Source organism: Pseudopodoces humilis, chromosome 3 (genome assembly GCF_049639895.1).
Source record: "Pseudopodoces humilis isolate 2021_Gansu_Grassland_sample_001 chromosome 3, ASM4963989v1, whole genome shotgun sequence".
NCBI lineage: Eukaryota > Metazoa > Chordata > Aves > Passeriformes > Paridae > Pseudopodoces > Pseudopodoces humilis.
Window position 1 is genome coordinate 45076963 of NC_142202.1, and position 19247 is coordinate 45096209.

At 38.4% G+C, this 19247-nt stretch overlaps 1 protein-coding gene across 1 annotated transcript in view; it reads right to left on the bottom strand.

Annotated features, from left to right (window-relative positions):
• Positions 1-19247, bottom strand: part of NID1 (nidogen 1) — a 43358-nt gene that overhangs the window by 10558 nt on the left and 13553 nt on the right. The window contains exons 8-15 of the mRNA XM_005518657.3: positions 17517-17762; positions 16453-16596; positions 15248-15376; positions 12295-12438; positions 11417-11539; positions 3496-3720; positions 2698-2870; positions 601-727 (exon numbers count right to left, since the gene is read on the bottom strand). Coding sequence (XP_005518714.2) covers positions 601-727; positions 2698-2870; positions 3496-3720; positions 11417-11539; positions 12295-12438; positions 15248-15376; positions 16453-16596; positions 17517-17762 — 1311 coding nt within the window. The remainder of the gene's footprint in view (positions 1-600; positions 728-2697; positions 2871-3495; positions 3721-11416; positions 11540-12294; positions 12439-15247; positions 15377-16452; positions 16597-17516; positions 17763-19247) is intronic.

A 19247-nucleotide genomic window follows, 5' to 3' on the forward strand; every position in this document is an offset into this window, starting at 1 on the left:
CCTTAGCCCTTTCCACTCAATAAAACGGTTTATCATCCAAGATGCATGGGCTTGTACTTAACCTTTCTAATGAAAATTAACATGGACTGCAGTGAGCAGCAGTCTTAAAGGAAAGAATATAAGAACAAGATACAAACTGGATGAGCACAAACTCCACAACACCCTCTAGTCTAATTCTCAAATCCTTGAACAACTATGAAGGGTAAAAACCAAACAAGGTGGCTGTACTCAGTTTCCATGTTACAACTGCCAACTTGAGTGGCAGATATGGGAAAATCACAGCTGAAATAGTTTCTAGAAGCATTTCATCTGTTTGATCCCCAAGCCAAGGAGTTCTCTTCAGCCTCCATGCTCACCAGTCCTTTCAGCTGACAGGCAGAGTTCAGGAGAGAAAAAACCACTACATTTAACAAAATCTCAGCTATCCAGCACTTATCTGGCTTGCTAGATACAAAAATCAAAGACACCCTCTGATGGTATTCCATGTTAATGTATAAACACAACTCTTAGCTCAGGCAACACCTAGGAAGTACATATTACCAAATTCAAGTCTAATACCAACCCTAGAGAATAGCAAGAGAAAGAATTTTGGGCTCTTACCTGTTCTGATTATGGCTGTTGGCTCCCCACCATGCAGGCTGGCCCTGCTGATCGAAGGGCCGCTGATGTCTGTCCAATAAACCATCTTGTCCACGCAGTCATAAGCAACTCCAATAACAACTCTGTCCTGTTGGACAACAGGCAACTTAGATCAGCTTAGGCTGAACAAAAGTTACTCATCAGCAGCATTAAATTATACTTTTAAGTCTCAAGCCTGTGGAAAAAAAATCCTTGAGGAAAGGTGGGAAATGGGGAGGAGAGGCCAAGAAAATCACTGGGCAACAGTCATTGTCAAATATCTTAGGAAAATACTTCCTGTTAAAAGTCCCTTTAAACTAGCAGATATCATTCACCATTATTTCAAAGAAGCATTGGAGATACTAGTACTGAACAGTCTGACTTGTACAGTTTCACCTGCATAGACATCTAAAGAAAGTCCATGTTGACATTTTACTGTGTTGCTCCTTCATGTACCTTTTCCTCCCATTCTTTCCCTGTAAGGGGGAATAATGACTTCTACCAAATCTGACTTGCACTGACCAAGTCATGCATTATGGCTGCACTTCCTATATAGCACCATTTGACTCTAAAAAGTTCTAGCAAAGTAAGGTTTTAAAATAAAAGTTAGCTTAAACTACATAAATCATTGCAGTGGAAGGAGTATTCTCAGCTACAAGAAACATTTATATGCAAGTTTTCAGGCAGAAAGAAGATAGGATTAGAGTTTGAGTTTAGAGTTCAAACTCCCTCCTCCAGACAAATCAAAGAGACTGTCACAGTAAAGGAGCAGTTGCAGATGGATTCCTAAGTCTGTCACTGTTGCTGCTTTTGCAACGCAGCTTCTTAGAAAGATGTTACAAACCTGTGAATTAAAACAGGTGCACTTATTCATCGTCCTGTGGGTTGCAAAACAATCTAAACACATCTGGTACCATTGCAAATGCTCAACACAGACAACACAAAGTCAACAATGCTAGTAGAGACTGAAAGTTTCCTTTTAATTGAAAGTTTCAAGAAAGAATTGCATCTTATCTTTTGGAAGTTCTTTCCTCAAGATACTTCTAACTGATTAATTTAAGTTAGATCAAGTAAATAATGAGACTAGGTGACAAGTATTCAGAATCATGTCACCTTCAACCTCATTACACCATTTTTTATACAGCATTTTACTTTTGTTTATGTTATTGCAGAAGAACTTTATGTAAGGGACAAAACCTTGATTTTGCCCTTACATCACAGAAATTTATGGTATTATTTGATGAAGCGAATCTGTGTAATTTAGTCAGTATTTGATTTAATAACTACTCAGTATAATATGTATGTACATATATATATAAAAAGAGAGATCAGCGTGCTACTTGATATTGCCATCCGTTAGAAATCAAGTAACACTAGAATGAAAACAGAATTCCTAGGCCTTGGACAAAACAAATGAATGTGATGAAACTGCCAGTGAAAAGGCCTGGTATGTGACACAGGTGGTAGAAAAGAGAGGTTCTCAGCATCAGGAATTCATTTTCTAGGAAAAAAATATTCTTGAGATAGTAGTAAGAAGCATGGGAAAAAGATCTACCACCCACCGGGCTTACGCATGGGGAAGGAAACAAAAAAAAGAAGAAAGAAAAATATATGGGCAGCCAAGAAGTAGAGACAACTGATGGAAAAAAACAGGAATAGATTAAGACTTAAGAAAAAACTTTAAGGGAGTAGGGATGGAAAAAAGGGCCTCATCACCTACTGCTACCAGATGTCTCCTAAACTTTTATACCAGAGTCAGAAAGTCAATAGAAGTGTGAATAGAGAGGAGTTTATATGAAGAGCTGCTGGAGGCATGTGAGATTAGATTTTTGTCTTGTGATTTATTGTGAGCCATTCTTTAAAAGGAAACAATAATTTTTTCTATATCTTTGGTTTAAAGACTTTTGACTAATCAGGTCAGAAATTTTCACTAACAAATTGATGGGATACTGAAATTCTAATGAAGAGTGAAAATTGTGTTTTCAACTTAAATTGTTGAGGTATGTCGACAAATAGTAGCTTTCATCTCTGATCAAGAATCTTCTAAAAAACATGGACTTAGTATAGTAAACTACTTACTGGAATATGCAAGAGTGCTTTTGCACCATTTTTCTTCATACTGTTTCCCTCTAGTGGAACATGTTCAATTTTACCGCTTTGGGCAAAAAGCAAGTGTGTTCCCGGCGGCAGAGGTACTGTGTCTGGTCGAACAGAGGGCCCGATAACAACAGGAGGAGCAGCTGTGCTCAGACCTTGTTAATAGAGAAGGAAACATATGGGGAAAAAATTAGCTTGTACAGCACAACGAGGCTCCTTATTACTTGCAGAGACATAATTACAGTCAGACTTCTTAGAAGGAAACAGGCCTATAAGCAGACATTAATAACTATAATCAGATGCAGAAAGCTTCTGAAATTTTCCTCTTGGCTGACAGAGAAGGAGCAATTGACATAATAGGTCTTTTCATGTTTCATGCTCTGTAATTGCTCTTTGCTTCAAATGTTTAGAAAAATCTATCTTATTTTGCAGCTGAAGTGACCAAGATGTAGGAAGGAACATCCTTCATTTCCTGAGGCAAGTCAGCTATTACAGCTCCCAGAGGGCAGAGACTATCCGGGCCTCTCACCATTTCAAGTCAAGGAAGAAACTAGAAAATCTTTTTTACCAGCTTACCACAGCTGTCCTGATGGCCTAGCTGAAGGAAAAGTTTATGTTGGGATCACTGAAGGGTATGAGACATACCACCACTGGGACAGCAGAAATCTGCATTGCTCCAAGTCACTGCTGTATCTTAGGGAAGGACTAAGCCCCACATTTGGGAGATAATGCACTCAGATGGAGAGATACTCAAAAGAAACAACTGCTTCAGCCACTTACATGGTGGTCGAACTCCTGGACCGCTTCTGGTGCCATCAATCTCATTTCCATCCCTGTCCACACACCAACAATATCCACTGCCAACATGGCACTGAGTGGGCATGTAATTCCCATGCTCATCACACTGGGGAATGAAGTGAGCAACTCTTACATCCCTTGGGAAGAAAGCACCTCCACTGCCAAGGGCTACTTCGCGTTCATGCTGGCATTTGGTCTTTTCTACTTCTGGGGAAAAAAAACAACAGAACAGAACAAACCACAGTGAATATTTCTGATTTAGCTAATAACTACAGTCCATTAACAGTTAACATATGCTGACCACCTATACACAAAAATTCTTACCTCTAGTGAAACATGACACTTTTACAAACCTTGAAGGCATGTGACTTCAGAACAGCTTCAACAAGTCTGTCCTTTGTAAATGTGACACATTTGCCTTAAACTTATTTTATCATTTACTGCCTAGTTTAAACAAGAGCAAACAGGTCCCCTGCATCTTCCTTCATTGAAGTGTCATAAACAAAAGCTGGAAATCATGGTTGTTCTCCTTGAAGCAGATGAGCAAGAACATTCTGTATGACTTTTGACCCTGATGTCTACTCATTGGCAGTTATCCATGGGCCTCAAAATGTGACCCTACAGTGGCTGAAGAGTTTTTTGTAACACAAAAAGTCGAGATTCCCTTCAAAGCCACAAGAGAAAACCACAACATGAGTCAGATGCCAAATTCTCTACAGATCTTAGGAAGTGAAGCAATTCATTGCTATGATATATATTAGGTTTTTAAAGTTCAGTTATGAAGTTTGAGCACTCATTTGATTGAAGAAAGGAATTGGACAGACAGGCTGGCCACTCCTTGGTGAAGCACAGAGAAACATATGCATTGGCTACACAACATGCATATTTTTATTATTGCAGAGACTACAGAGGAAAGAAACTTTTCAGATGTCAGATCAGGACATTCAGGGATCTGGCTCTTTAAGTTTCAATTTTACAAAATAGTCTGAACTAAAATTTACACCTTATTACTTATCATGCAGTAGGGAAAGCCATCTGCATCAATGTATCTTCTAGAAGCCAAACAACATAATGAAATTAAAAGAATACAATAAAAATAATATATTTCCTTCTCCAGACACTTGGGATTCCTGGGAGAGAAAGATGTAATTAAGGGAGAGTATCCTTTCCCTGTCAATGATTTCTACAGACATTTAGAAATACTTAGTGCAAACTGTCTGCTGAAGAGTCTTTAACATTACATTTCCATTTATTCCTTTCCTTGTTTTTACACTGCCTGATGGACAGGATTAGTTCTGTGTGGCTCAGACTAAACTGACCCCAGCTGAGCAAAAAGCTAATCCCATGCATCTACAGACTGTTGTGTAAACCTATGTTCTGTAAAAAAGAAGCGAGGTTTTTATTAATGTTTAAACTAGTTATGCAAGCAAAAGCTTTGGACAAGTTTCATGCACCTGGACATAATTAGAGAAATATAAATGACTGGAGAACAGCTCACTGAACAACTGAAATATTTGGCATTGGTTTTATTGTAGGTGGTGGAGAGCCTTGAATCAACCTACAAAACCAGGCCCTGTGGGAAAGCCTCATTATCTGTCTCAGATTTTGTTTTCATGTATTCAGTGTCCTATGCAATATGCAGGTAAAAGAAATGTTGGTTCCAGTAAACAGATGGTTTTGACACGGGTTTTTTATTCTAAACTCTCATTATAGGCACTACTCATGGGAGAAAGCAGGGGGAACACAGAGTATTGATAAACTACCCCCCACGCACAGTTTTGTCCAGTGCAGAAAAAAATTCATAGTTGCATTCCTATCAGCTTTGAGAAACATTAACTCCTCCTCAGTAGGATATAAAAACAAAAATAGAAAATGTTCCTTTTCTTCTTCACATTGGAAACTCATAAAAACAGGGTATATTCCAACATGTTACAATTTTTAAATCAATATCCTATATGAATTATGGAAAGGAGGGTGTATACACTCCCAGATAGGACCCAGTGGTTGCACATAAAATATGTTCGTGTTGCTGGTGGCTTGAAACACCAATATCTGTTCAAATTTCAAGACAATGTTCACATTAATATCTGCAGATTTTACTCAGGAATTCTGATAGCATTTTTAAAGAGAACTTATCTTGCAGTGTTCAAGACCAGTCTCACAAATGGTCTGCGTATGCGCTTAACAACACCAAAGTCAAGAGACTTGTAAAAAAAAATAATTTCAGAATTAGTACTGAATTAGTACTAGAAGGCAGAGCATATGATTGGTTCTTCCTAAAAAACCCATCAATGCTGAATTTTTACTTGCATAAAAGTATTTGCAAATACCCTATTGTCACTCACTTTTAGGAATAATTGTGTATTTTACTACTTCTTTGCTCATGAAAATCCCTTATATTAATAATCACTTTATTAATAGTATCAAGTACAATAAGTAATCTATGTTAAACAGACATTCTGAAAAGAAATATAGCCAGGGTTACCAAGCTCATCTGTACTGACTCAGTAATTTTAACCTGTCTTTCAGCATTTTGTTTTGCCTCCCTAACATGAATTTAACCAATATTACAATTTATAAACCAGTTATAAGTGACTAACTGAAAGGATAGTTCAACTAAGCACTCAGAATCCATTCTCCGTTTTTTATTCCTTATCTCTGAATCATGGCCAGGATTACTATGCTTAGAGTTGGGAAGCACCTAAAGAAGCATGAGTTGAAAGCCAGTCCAGTGTAGCTTGTGCAACAATGAAGGCACAATAGTCTTGGATTCAGATGACAGTGGGTTGGAATAAATAGTCTGCTTAAACTGCTTATACATACCTTATACTCAGTGGGGTTAGGAGAAGATGCTCTGATTTTGCAAGTTTAAAACTGCATTAATTAACTCTCTGAAATTAGTCTAGCTATGACAGAGTTTGAAAGATGAGATAGACACAACAAATAAAGCACATTTCCTGCCTTGATAAGCTAACAGCACAAGCTAGACAAAGTGGGTAACAAGAAAGGGCACATTTTCAGATAGCACAAGGGCTACTTTGTAAGCCAGCATCCAGACACAAACCTAAGAGAGAGTAAATTTCCTTCACTAGAGCAGCCTAAATGTGTTTTTTTAGTGAGCCTGCCTTTAACATAAATACTGTAGTATTTCATCCAGTCAAGACTCTTCAAAGATACAGAGCAATTAGCATTAGGAGAATTCTCTGATCTCATGGCTGGCACGAAGGAGAAGTCCACTAAAAACAACTGGTAGTGCCAAGAGCAAATAACACCTACCTGGTGTAATGGTGCTGTTACATCTACTACTGCACCTGATTGTAGAAAATGGAAAACAAGCCATGGCTGTTTCAACGCTCCATATCAAGGGATAACTAGCCCTGATTTTCAGGAGATTCTTGCCATTCTTGAAACCCACAATCGAAAGGCAAGACAAATGATCATGTCAATGATGATAAAAATGGTATACACCAGGATTAGCTCATTCTGCCAGAGATGAAACAACTAGTAAAAGCAGGACCTTGGTAATTGTTGGTGGTGAAGAAAAGCAGGGGTGACATCAGCTTTTCATTAACAGCAGGATCAGATTACAGTATTTTTCAGTGTATGCATTTAAACATTAACGATCAGCATTTGCTGTAAAATTAAATGAAACCCCATCCTCACTGGGTTTTGGTGCAGTTGATGCTTGACTGCTGAAGATAATACACTGACCTAATAGCTTCGTGTTTTCCTATGGTGCTCTATTTATGCCCACAGGACTGTATCAATTTTGAAATGATTTTTCATTTGCACTTAATTTGGCAAACAACTAAAAACTGAAAGAAATAGTCTGAGTCAGAAGTCAAATGTCACGAAGTAGTGGTATCTTTAGTAAATTCCCATATTACATATTACATTATTCCCATTAGTCTTGCCTTTAAATTTCCCTATTAAGAAATTTAATTCCATCATTTGGTTTCTGGAAGAAGATAATACAACCATAGGTTGCATCACTTGTGGAAGTGAAACAGGCCACATGAGAAGGACAGGATGTAAATGTAAAGTCACACTTCTTGGAATAAACTGTGTAGACAAGCCTCTAAAGATAGACTAATCTTTGAAACTACAACCCAAAAAAGCTATCAGCAGGTCACAGCTCAGTGCTGTAGGGACTGTGAGAGGGTATTAAAAAGAATTCAGCATATACACAGGGAATATACAGGCACAGAGAAGAATATGAGTCTGGGGAGTAGATTCAAGAAATACTGCATCCAGCTCTGGCAACCACAGTTCAAAAGAACAGTGAGAAATTGAATGAGTGTACAGAAAAATGCTTGTAAGATAGAAGCTGTAGAGCAGAACAGAGAACAAAGGCACGATGAAGAATTTGTGTCCTGCGGAACACAGTACGATTCAGACTAGATACATAGAATGATGCATGCTGAGCTTCAGCTAGATGTATATCCTTCTTCAGAAGGAGCAATTTGTATTTGATGAGTATTAAACATTTTTTTTCAGTTGATTAATGAATTACCAGTATAAATCTGGATTTTAAAAGTGACTGAAACAGATTATGGAATTTATAAAAATGAAAATGGAAGTAGCATGAATATGGAAAGATGAGGATAAAAACATGCACATACACACTTCTCACATGTGTGAAGAAAGAAACGGATTGGAAAAAACCAAACTAAAGCCATATACAAATATTCAAAGTATTTTTTAGTCATAGAGGATTGCTCTTGTAGCAGCAATGTAAAAAATTATTTATGGACTTCTCTTAAAAAAGGTGGAATCTGAGTAAAAGAATGAGAAACTAAGATGTATGGACTTCTCTTATTCAAAGACTTAAACTGGCATTTTTAATTGATGTCCTCAGATGTTGGAGAAAATTAAAAAGCCCGAATGAAAAAGCTTTCCTTTGTCCTTTTATTTTCCTTTGTAATTCCTCACTTACAGTTTTGTCCTGGTAAGTGTGTTTCTCATGTGAAACCAGTTGCACACAGATGATCAGAGAATAGCTCTTAACAGCTCCTAGTTCCAAGAATCCAGGCTTGTTTCTGTTTAGTAAACAGTGTCTGGGGTCTGCAGGGGTAGAAACACTCAGACATCTGGTTTTTTTGAAATGGAAAAATGAAGCGTGAGGAAATAATGAAGTACAGACTTTCTTAATGGCTGGGAGCAGCAGGACATTCCAGCATCATTAACTCTTTCATTAACCTGTCAGTTCACTCCTGCAGACATTTCCATGTGTGTGACTCAAATCCATTTTTCTTGTTAGTCTACTTGTTTCAAGAGTTGCCATTGATATTTAACAGTAGGTTTCATATAATCATAAAGACACCAAACAAGCAAGTAATTGTACACATGGGTTGGAACAGAGAACAGCAAAAAGAATTGAGTATTTGGATGAATGAAACTTTCCATGCTATTAACAACCAGGAAAAACTTCAGTTACTACATTGAGGCTTATTAGATCAAAACCTTAGTGGGTAAAAAGTGGGAGAAAAGGACTCTAATTATAGCTGAATACAATACAGCTTCCTCTGCAATCTTCATTCTGAAGCAACTTTACAAATCGTGCTAGAGTAAACTAAACTACTTTTGTGAGGCTTCAGAAAGCATCGTTTGTTTCTGTCCTTGGCAATGATTAACTGATGGATCTATCCATCTAGAAGCACTAAACTTCTAGTAACAGATGACACCCCAAAGGCAGCTATTGTTCTATTAACTCTAAGAAGGGAGCAATCACTCAGTTGTAAACATTGCCATTGCTGCAGACTAGCTGAGCAACACAGATACTTTGTACTTCACTCACAATTCAGCAAAAGTGAGACTTCTTATCTACTCAGATTTTTTTTTACTGCTCAGAACATTTAATGAGCAGAGGTAATTGATACATTTCTAAAAGCCTGTCTTGTACAGGTAATATGAAACCGTGTTTAAAAAAAATTATCAGTGAGGCATATATGGACACTAACAAAACCTGGCAGATCTCCACCCACTGAAACAGTGGATAAAAAACCTTTAAAAATGTTTTGTTACTACTGTAAAAATTGTGATGTGGAAAAATCCCCATTCAAGACACAATTGTGTTGAGCACAGAAAGTTACACGAAGCATACAGGATAAGGGGGAAGAAGTTGCTACAAAAGTTACTACAAAATAATACCACGTGCTTAGCAATTTAGTAGATACTAACCACTGCATAAGAAAAGGTGTTAAGAATAACACAAAAAAACCCCTACTTAAGTAAATCATCACATATACTCAGAAGAAATTAATTGTGTCCTTGTAACAAGGTTAATTGGTTGATTGCAAATATCAGTCTACCAAACCACCTGTTTCATCAACAAAGGGCATGTGGCAGACATGAAAGGAATGTCTTTGCCACTACAATTCTGCCTGAAGAACTGGAAGCTTTAAGGTTTGATTTGTTTCAAGTTATTCATATCAAGTTCCTCCTCTAGGAGAAATAATTTTGTTTTTATCAGCTGGATAGTTAGCCAAATATTTTGACACAGATCATAAACAACAGTTATTTCCTCATTCATCTGGCACTAAAATGAAAATACACATGATAATCATGCATGAAATGTTAGCTAAAAATATATTAAAAGACTGACAAAGTGGTGAAAGCTACGCCTCAGAATCAAACACTTCAAAACCTCCTGAAATTTACATATGATATAAATATCTACAAGCACTGGGTGATTTTACATAATGCATTACTTTACATAATGCACACAGTGAAGTGTCATGTAAATATGATCTAAAACGAGAATCAACTTTGTGATTTTTTTTTTTTCTTTCCTCTGTACAATCCTTTGCCTTTTGGTTTCAAAAGCTGAGCATCCAATTGTGGGGGTAAAAAAAGTCAGAAATTCAGAATTAGGGAATATAGAGGCAAAATAAAAATATTAAGGCTCAAGTAGTAATATCATACCACACACACAAGCATTTTGAAGCAATCACCTCCACTATTAAAAAAAACAGACAAAACAACCCAGCCAAAACCCCCAAACCGTTTCTTTCCTTTTGGCCCTAGGATATTCTTGTTACTCTTGATTGTACAGTTTGAGTTTCAGTCTGTTGAGAAATGCCCAACAGCAAGAATCTCAGAGGAAGAAGAATTGAATTTGAATATAAACTGAGAAGTTAGGCTTTATTTCCTGAATGAAAGATTCACCATCTACAAAACCTGTGTGCTGTCCCATAGGCTTACCATGATGTTGAATTAAAGTAAAATAACAAGAATACTTTATGTTCCAATGTTCCTTCCTCTTTTTTTTTTTTTTTTTTTTAACCATACCTTCAAGATGAGTTTTAAACCTCAAGCCTCAAAATACCATGGAGAAACAGAAGTGTGAGGTTAAAGAACTTTCCCCTGAATAGAGAATAAGCTGGATAAACACAGAAACAAGTGCCAGCTGGACACTGTAGTCTTTCTAGGCAACAGGCTGTATGTGGCATAGGCATCTAGATCTCACTGCAGACAAGAGCCTCGTGACTTTGGTATCATTTTTCACTTTTCTCCTGTAAATATTGAATTCATTTGCACTGCCAACAATTCCAGATATTTTATGGTGATTACTGAGTACGCAAACCAAATCACCCCTGTGGTCAAATCTTTACACAAGGCAACTTCAAAAGATAGTATCAGCTTGGGGCTGAAAACTGCTGAGGATAGAATAAACAAAACATTAAATTGGGCACTGAACAGGATATCATGGAAAAGTGATAGCAGTCAAGATACAATTTTGACACAAGCTTGGTAAAGTCCTAAAATTGAAAGACTTGAGAAGAATAAAGACACCAATATGGCAGTAGGCACTGTGTTTCAGAAGGAAACTAAATTAAGATATATATCCTCCAAATCCCAAATTATATTTCTGGTCCAATTTTCAAGAACTATAGAATTTTACCTCCTAACACACATCGGAAACCATCCCCACGATAACCTGCCTTGCAGTGGCAGCTGAAGGACCCAGGAGTGTTGTAGCAGAAAGCATCTGGATGACAGTGACCCTGTTGACACTCATCTACATCTGTAAAAGAAAAGATCAGTCTCAGGTGACTGTTCTCCTTCTGATGGACAAATCAGAGTGATGAAATTAAGTACAAACCTGCCACATTTTCAGGCTCCTATTTTAGGGTATCTGATTAGACATACAGACAGTTCTTTGGAAATATATCTAGTACAGAAATGCAAGAGAGATAAAAAAAGGGGCAAAGGTTCAGCTCTTTAGGTATTTCAGGTTCTCTATCTCAGCAAATCCCAGGGCTCTCCTATTCCAAAGGGTAATAGACATTATTAACTCACACAGTATTTTAGACATATATGTCCATTTTTCCCGAAGAAGTGACTTAACATAGCAAGAGAAGTATAACTTGGCTAGCCATGTTCCCAACATGTAATTAGGTAAAGCTGGTCCCCCACTGCACTCAGACTGACATGAATGCAAATTTTTTACATAGTCTGAGCATTTTGTTTCACCGCCTTAGTGACTTAAACCAATACAGTGCAAACAGTTGCAACAGACAAAGGTCTGCAGGTGCAACTACTGCAATTTCTGCACTTATCTTGGACCTTCTATAGACCAAACATTGAAGAGTAAATTCAAAAGTGAGAAGAGGAAAAAATAAATGTGTAATAAGAATATTCCTGCCTGAGGGACTCAGACTATGAAATTTCCTACTTGAGATGACAAGTAGATATAGGACATGGCAAAGACCAGCCCAGTAGCACAATGAGAGTATAAAATAATATTTTATCTTACCCACAATAAATGGTGCTACCCACCCTCACAGGCACGCCCATCTCCGGAGAAGCCAGGGAGACACGTGCAGACATAGGCGGACCCTCCGGTGTACACACACTGAGCACGCTGAGGGATGTCACAGTTGTGTGTGCCCCTTTGGCAGTGGTTTACCACATACTCCACAGCTGCAGGTTAAATGTGTAAGAGAGGAGATGAAAATCTGAACATTCCTTCATAAAGTCTAAGCCTCATAGTAAGTTCATACATTAGAACAACATCTGTGAAAGATTACAGAAGAGAAAGGAAACAAGGAACTGAGGGGTTTTTGCCCTGGGAGTTAGGATTTTTTCTTTTTTTTCTCCTGAAATCTCCCCTTTTGGGGGTGTTAAATCTTATTAATGTTTTACAATGAATTGATTGTCCTCAGCACCTCACAGGGGCCTGTTAATATGGAATGGGGCAGAAAGGCTACCATAGTGATAGATCCTAATATCAATATCAGCTTTGTTTATGAAAAGTAGTCCTGAATGAAGAAATGTAAGGCATCTCACAGAGCTACCTCATATGTTAGCTAAGTGGCGAGTTCACTGCACTGGGAATTATTTAGATGACCTGCTACAATAACCTAGAAGTGACCCAGGGCTGCTGTCAATTGGCAAAAAACTGGAGCTGTGACTCACTCAATGGGAGATAAACACATTTGTCAACTACTGGAGAGATCTGGGACCACACCTGCAGCTTTTCATAACTCTCTCATGTTGACAACTGAGCCTCTGAAGGCACCACACTACTTTGTACATAAATTGTTTCAGGAAGTTGCTGGAGTTCTGCCTAACCTGTTATGTCAGAGAACAGCAAAGGAAACCATGGTACTTGAAACAGGAAGAGGTAAAATACTCCAAAGATTTTGGGCCTGAAAATAGGGTGTCCAATGCATACACCTAAGAACAGACTTCCAGCTATTCTAGCAGAGGCTGCTGTAACACTGAGACTGCCTTTACACAATTATGACAACAATTTGACAGGGGGCCAAGACAAGACTCTACAATGTTCATTTCATCACAGCACACAGATGGAAACTACCACAGTGTCAGCAGGGAAATAACAAAAAAATCTTCTATCAGAGCCATATCTGAAAACATTCATTTTTGTTTGTTTGTTTCTCTAGAGGAAATGACATCATTGTTAGAATCATTAATATCTTTATTTGATGAGGTAAGTTTTGGATTAAAAAGAAATTCATTAAGTACAGTATTATAAATATGTAAGGTAAGAGTTTGAGCTCAAAGGGAGTCCCCAAGCCTTTCTGTTTCTCATCCTACAAATAGGAGAACAAGATTTATTTACAACTCTTATAAAGCTACCCAGTGAATCACACAGCTGGTATGATAATAAGTGCTGGTTCCAAAAAAGCTGAGTCAGAACTGGTATCCCAGAGCAACTCATAAAAGCACGGAGGGTTGCTGTTGCCCTTCTGGGGTTCAAATTCTCTGTAGGTTTTAAGACTCTCTACTGTGAAAAGATTACCATGACATTTATTTTCAATCTGTTGGGAACTTAGAGTTTATCTTTCCTCTCTTCAGCCTTAAAAATGCAATATGGTTTTGGCTGAAGGAAGGGATCAAGCTGAAATCCTCCAAGCTGGGCAAGGAATTACTTGGCACTTGCTAAAAGTGGAACATCAGCTTCATGGGAAAGTGGTAAAATGAAGCTGGTGAGGTCATGGCTGGAGGGAAGAATGTTCCCTTTCAGGTCCAAGTCACAAAAGTGCAGTGTTGGACATAACAGAAGGAACATAAAAGCTGCTCTTCCACATCTCACTCTGTCCCTTCCAGTGGCCTTGGTAGAAGGAGCTGCTTTTTCTGACTGTTCCACAACAAAGAGATTTAGGGTGCACTGTGACTTAAGGAACAGACATGAATTGTAATTCTTACTGGAGCAGAGAAATTTGGCTTCTGATTGAGTGCAATACACAGCATGCAAAGTCACAAACTCAAGGAAAGTAATGCAACTCTCTGCTGTAAGGTGAAGACTCCTCAGTCTTTGCTGAAGAACAGTCTTGACTATAATGAGCGGCAACCTGGATGCATTAACTGATCAAAGGGTAGCTAAACTTCCACCACAAAGCTGTCACAACAGAAGCAAAATATCCTCAGTTGTTATCACTTCTTTCCAAAACAAAGAGGAACTCCCAGCTGTACTGGAAGCATAAGGCTTCCAGCCATACTGGAAGAGTGTGTAGAGGTTTTGTTGGTACGGATAAAAATTCTAACAAGAAAAAATAAAACAAACAAAAAACCTAATCTCCATCCTATCCTGACAGTTGCAGCTTTGGAGGTAGAGTCATTATTCCTCTTTTGTTTTTTGTCATTATACCTCTTCCATCTACCATTTGTGGAGTCCTTTTTCCAAAAGGAATTTCTACAACTTGAGTGAAAAACAGGGCAAAGCAGGAAAAAATATCCCTAGACAACCTTAGTCTAGCAAATACAGATTAACTCAGGCTTCCTCCAGAAAAAAGAAATTAAATTACAGAAAAATAAACTATTTCAGTGACAACTACTGAATTTTATATTTAATGATTCATTAGAAATGAGCTAAGAGCCAGATTGTAAGGATTTTAACAGTGAAGTGATCTGCAGCTACAATTCCTTTTCATCATGATAAATTATCACTTTAGAATAAGTCAGCAATAGCCAAGACACACTGGTTTAGAACTGTGCACTATCTTGTCCAAGGGATGAATCTATAACTGAAACCTCATCTGTTAATTTGAATTCTGGATAAGAAACAAAACACAAACTCCTAAAAATTTGAAAGCACGGCACTTAGAAAATGCAGAAAAACCTGGTAATCATGAGCTGCAGTACAAACTCCTGATTTCCACTCAAATTAAAAATCAGCACAGATTGTGAAGCACTGTTTTCTGTCCCTGTGGGATGGATCACAGCTCAAAGGCTGGTGGGCAACGCTTTCAAGAAACATGAAACTTACCAACACAAGTCTGCCCATCTGCTGCAAACTGGTATCCCTCAAAACACTCGCAGCGGTAGGTTCCCGGCTGGTTGTTGCAGTCTGCATTGCTGCCACACAGCCCTGGCTGCTCTGAACACTCATCAATATCTAGGGTATTAAAAGGATCTTGGTTATTACAAAAAATGCATTTAATAGAGATGCCAGAAAAACACTAGGTTAATAGCAGTCTTCTGTACTTAGGCCGCAGCTTGGATAGATCATACCTCTCAAGAGTTATTAATAACCTGAAAATAAGTTTTGACCTAACTGTGTCCTCAGCTAATCTGCACCAAAAAGAAGAAAACAAACCAGGAGTTCTATCATGGAGTAATAAGGGGAAGGTACAGGAAATTGCAGAGGAAAGAGGAGCCAAAGAAAATTCAGCCTTAGGTGATCAGAAGCAATGATAACTACTGGGGGAGCATGAACTCTAGGAAAGGCTTCCCCTTTCATCATCCATACACATCTCTAATCCACTGCTGCCCAACTCACAGCATCAGAGGACTGGAAGGGATAGTGTGATGCCGTTGATTTCATTTGCAAGTTGATTATAGGGCTAGAGTGGAAGGAGAGTTGTGCTTTGGGTTCTAAAAACCCCCAAAACACTTTAAGGTAATAGGAATGACACATTACATTAACAAACACTTTCACTTAATGAAAACCAGTATTTGTGCTGTGATTTGATTGCAAGGCAAAACCCAAATACACTAGGAATACAGAGCTAGGCAAAACTGGGAAATATGAGACTTTTTGAACAGAAATGTATTTTCAAAGTAGATCATGAAAAATATGATTTCATTGAATGGCACATATCTGTGCTCTGTCCACACGTGCATTTCCTATTTCTCATCTCCCTTGAGAACTTTTAACCTACTTGACTAATTTTAACCAGAGCTTCCATTACAGTAAATTTCTCACAACCAAGTTCCCATATGTTTTATAAAAAGATGAACTGGGTGGGAAAGATGCTTTGCAAGATAGGAAAACATACTCTTCAAGACAGTCAAACTTGCTTGCTTTGATTATTGAGATAAATCCATCACCCAGCAGCCTTCTAACCTTAAAACCAGCCTCTTAGGGCAGTTTATTTTGCTGGAATGGCTAGTCCTGAGGGTCAATATACCCCAAAGAAAATAAATTCTACATAAGCCTTCATTTTGCAGTAAATTGAAGTCTTCTGATACCATAACAAACGTGTCCATCTCCACGGAAGCCAATTGAACATTCACAGAAGAAACGATTCCCAGTTCCTGGACGGCACATGGCGTTGGTGTCACAGTTATGAGTGCCAGTGTAGCAAGGATTCCGGTTAATATCAGCAGAACCATCTGGCAAGAGAGACCATATTTAGCCTTGATGACTCTGTCCAAGTAATAGTACCCAGTTAAGGACTGGAAGGAGGCTGCTCATAACACACATTAAACAAGGAAACACACTTTTTTGCATCAGGAAGAAAGGATGATATGCAGATGATATGAAGGTTATATCTTGGACACGTATTTAATAGCACTGGTATTCCTTGTTACTTGTACAAAGGACTACTGAATTTAAAAAGAGCCACAAAAACAAGACAGAAAGAAAATTAATTTTCCAGTCACTGACACTAGGCTCAAAACATTATTCTTAACAGCTTGGTTTATTCATTTAAATTAGCAGAACTTTATTTTGTAACAAACAAAAGTGAGCATAGCCTGGTTTTATGCTCATCTGGTGTGCATTTTCAAATTGTCTCTTCTCTTTCTTTCTGATGAGCTTGGAGAGCTCATCCAAAAAAATACCTTTCATAAGCAGCCTACAATTCAAAGATAAAATGCCAGGTTTCAAGATAAATTATAGAAACTCATCCATGGTAAATCTCCTTCCCTTCTTTTGCTCTCTTCTCTGATAATGTGCCCCTCCCCTTAAAAATTAATAGAGGAACTACAAATTAGGTAAAGATAAACAATATACTCCATTCATCCAAGTGGGAATAGATTCTAGGTGGTGTATTGAGAGTACTTCAAAGAATTAGACATAAACCCCTGTGAATTTCAAGAACAGAGCATCCCTTGAAGACTCCCTCTAGTAAAAATACAAATTTTCAACAGTCCCTTTTCTCTCCTTCTCTGGTGGATCTGGACTGCCACCAAATAACAAAATTAATTTGTTTAATTCATTAACACCCAGATAGGGCAAGCTGAACAAAAATGGACGACTGCTCTTAATTGCTCACCAAAGAGAAAAAGCAAAGTTTGTAATTGATACATACCACTGATGGGGCCAATGGAATTGCTCATGGCGTATCGCAGGATCTGCTCGTCTCTGTTGTACAGGACAAACACACTGTCCACCGAGAGCTGCTGAGTGGCAGGAGCAGAATGGGGGGAGTCATCGTGGATGCATTCGTCAAAGGAGATGGTCTGGCGCCACTGATAGGCACCCGTGTACGTGGAAGCAACTCCATCCCTTTCTGGCTCTGTCACTGTGTACTCCCTCGAGGACGATGAAGTGATCACTATGACATGACAGCAAACACACTGATCAGAGCAGAGATCAAAGCACACTGTCAAATGCTGTCTGTAGACTTGGGATGCAGTCCTTGTAGTGCAAATGGGAATTTCAAAGGCTAGAGACTGTGAAAGTGGATGCATTTCCATGCAAAGGAGCAAGCACTAATATGCTTACTCTGTTCTCAGGTATCACAGCTTTGAGAAATGAGCCATTTGATTTATTTTGACTTTTTTAAAAAATTTAGCTTTGCCTTGTGGATTTCCAAGTAATGAAAGGAAAATTAAACTCAGCAAACTCAGAGGTTCTTTTAATTGGATTTTTATAATGGATCTCCAAGCCATCTCACCAGCCTAAAGTACACCCAACTTTTAGTTCATTGCAGGCTATTAGCCTTGGATTTTCAGAGAGCGCAGAAACTGCATGTCTGAGAGCTTCTGTATGCTTCACAACAGTTTTCTATATTAGGAAAAATTGTGAACAAAACTCTTCAAAAAATCTGGTCTTGTGGATCCTCCCAGCAAACAGAAAGGTCCTCAGAACACCACTATTCTTTGTTTGGACACCAGAACACACCTATATCAATCCACTTGCAACAGCTGGCTAAAGCTGGATGTCTGCTAAGTCCATTAGATACGCCATGGGATAGCAGACTTGCAGCTGCTTGAGTCCTGGTAATCAAATCCAGCCTCTGGACACCTCCTTCCAGCCTCTGACTTTACCTTCCTGGGAACGACATTTCTGCCAAGTAGGCAAATGTTCTGTAGAGCAGACACTGCCCAAATTCTCAAGCTGTTCAGCACAAAACAGAAGCTTCCTGCTGCTTCCACTTCCTCCTCCTCCCAGCCCAAGACAACAGGCAAAGCACAAGTGGGTTCATCACTGGCTACCAAACCCAGACATTAGTGATTATAAGGCAGTGACAATGTAACCACACCATTTTCTGTCTCTAGAAACCAAAAGTGCACCCTTGGAGGAAAGAGAAGTCTCTCCAGTATTCATGTGCACACGAGTGCACCACAGGCTGCTTTGCCTGTATTGCTCTTTGACAGCTGGTCTGGCTGGCCAGCAGCAACACTCCAACCTCACTTCTTTACTTTCTGTATTGAAATGCCTGTAATTTTATACAGGAAGGGGAAAACAAAACAAGTAAGCAAAACAAGATTGCCCTGTAAATAGCAAATGAAGAATGGTTCTCTTGGGAAACCTAGGATCTGTGATAAAGGAATTGAGAGAGCAGAGAGAGGAGTACTGAAGAGAAAATGTAGGAAACTGGTAAGGGAATTAATTTTCTGGTAAGGGAGGTAATTTTCTAGTTGGTTGTTAAAATTCAACTCAAATAATGCTGATAAATTCTTGCAGAGTCATTGAAATTAAGTTTACATGAAACATAGTGGTAAATAATGGGTTTAGTCTCATCAAAGATCACAGCTCACTTAATGACATTACCATAAAAAGCTATATGCCAGTACAGCTCCTACTAAAGGGCTGT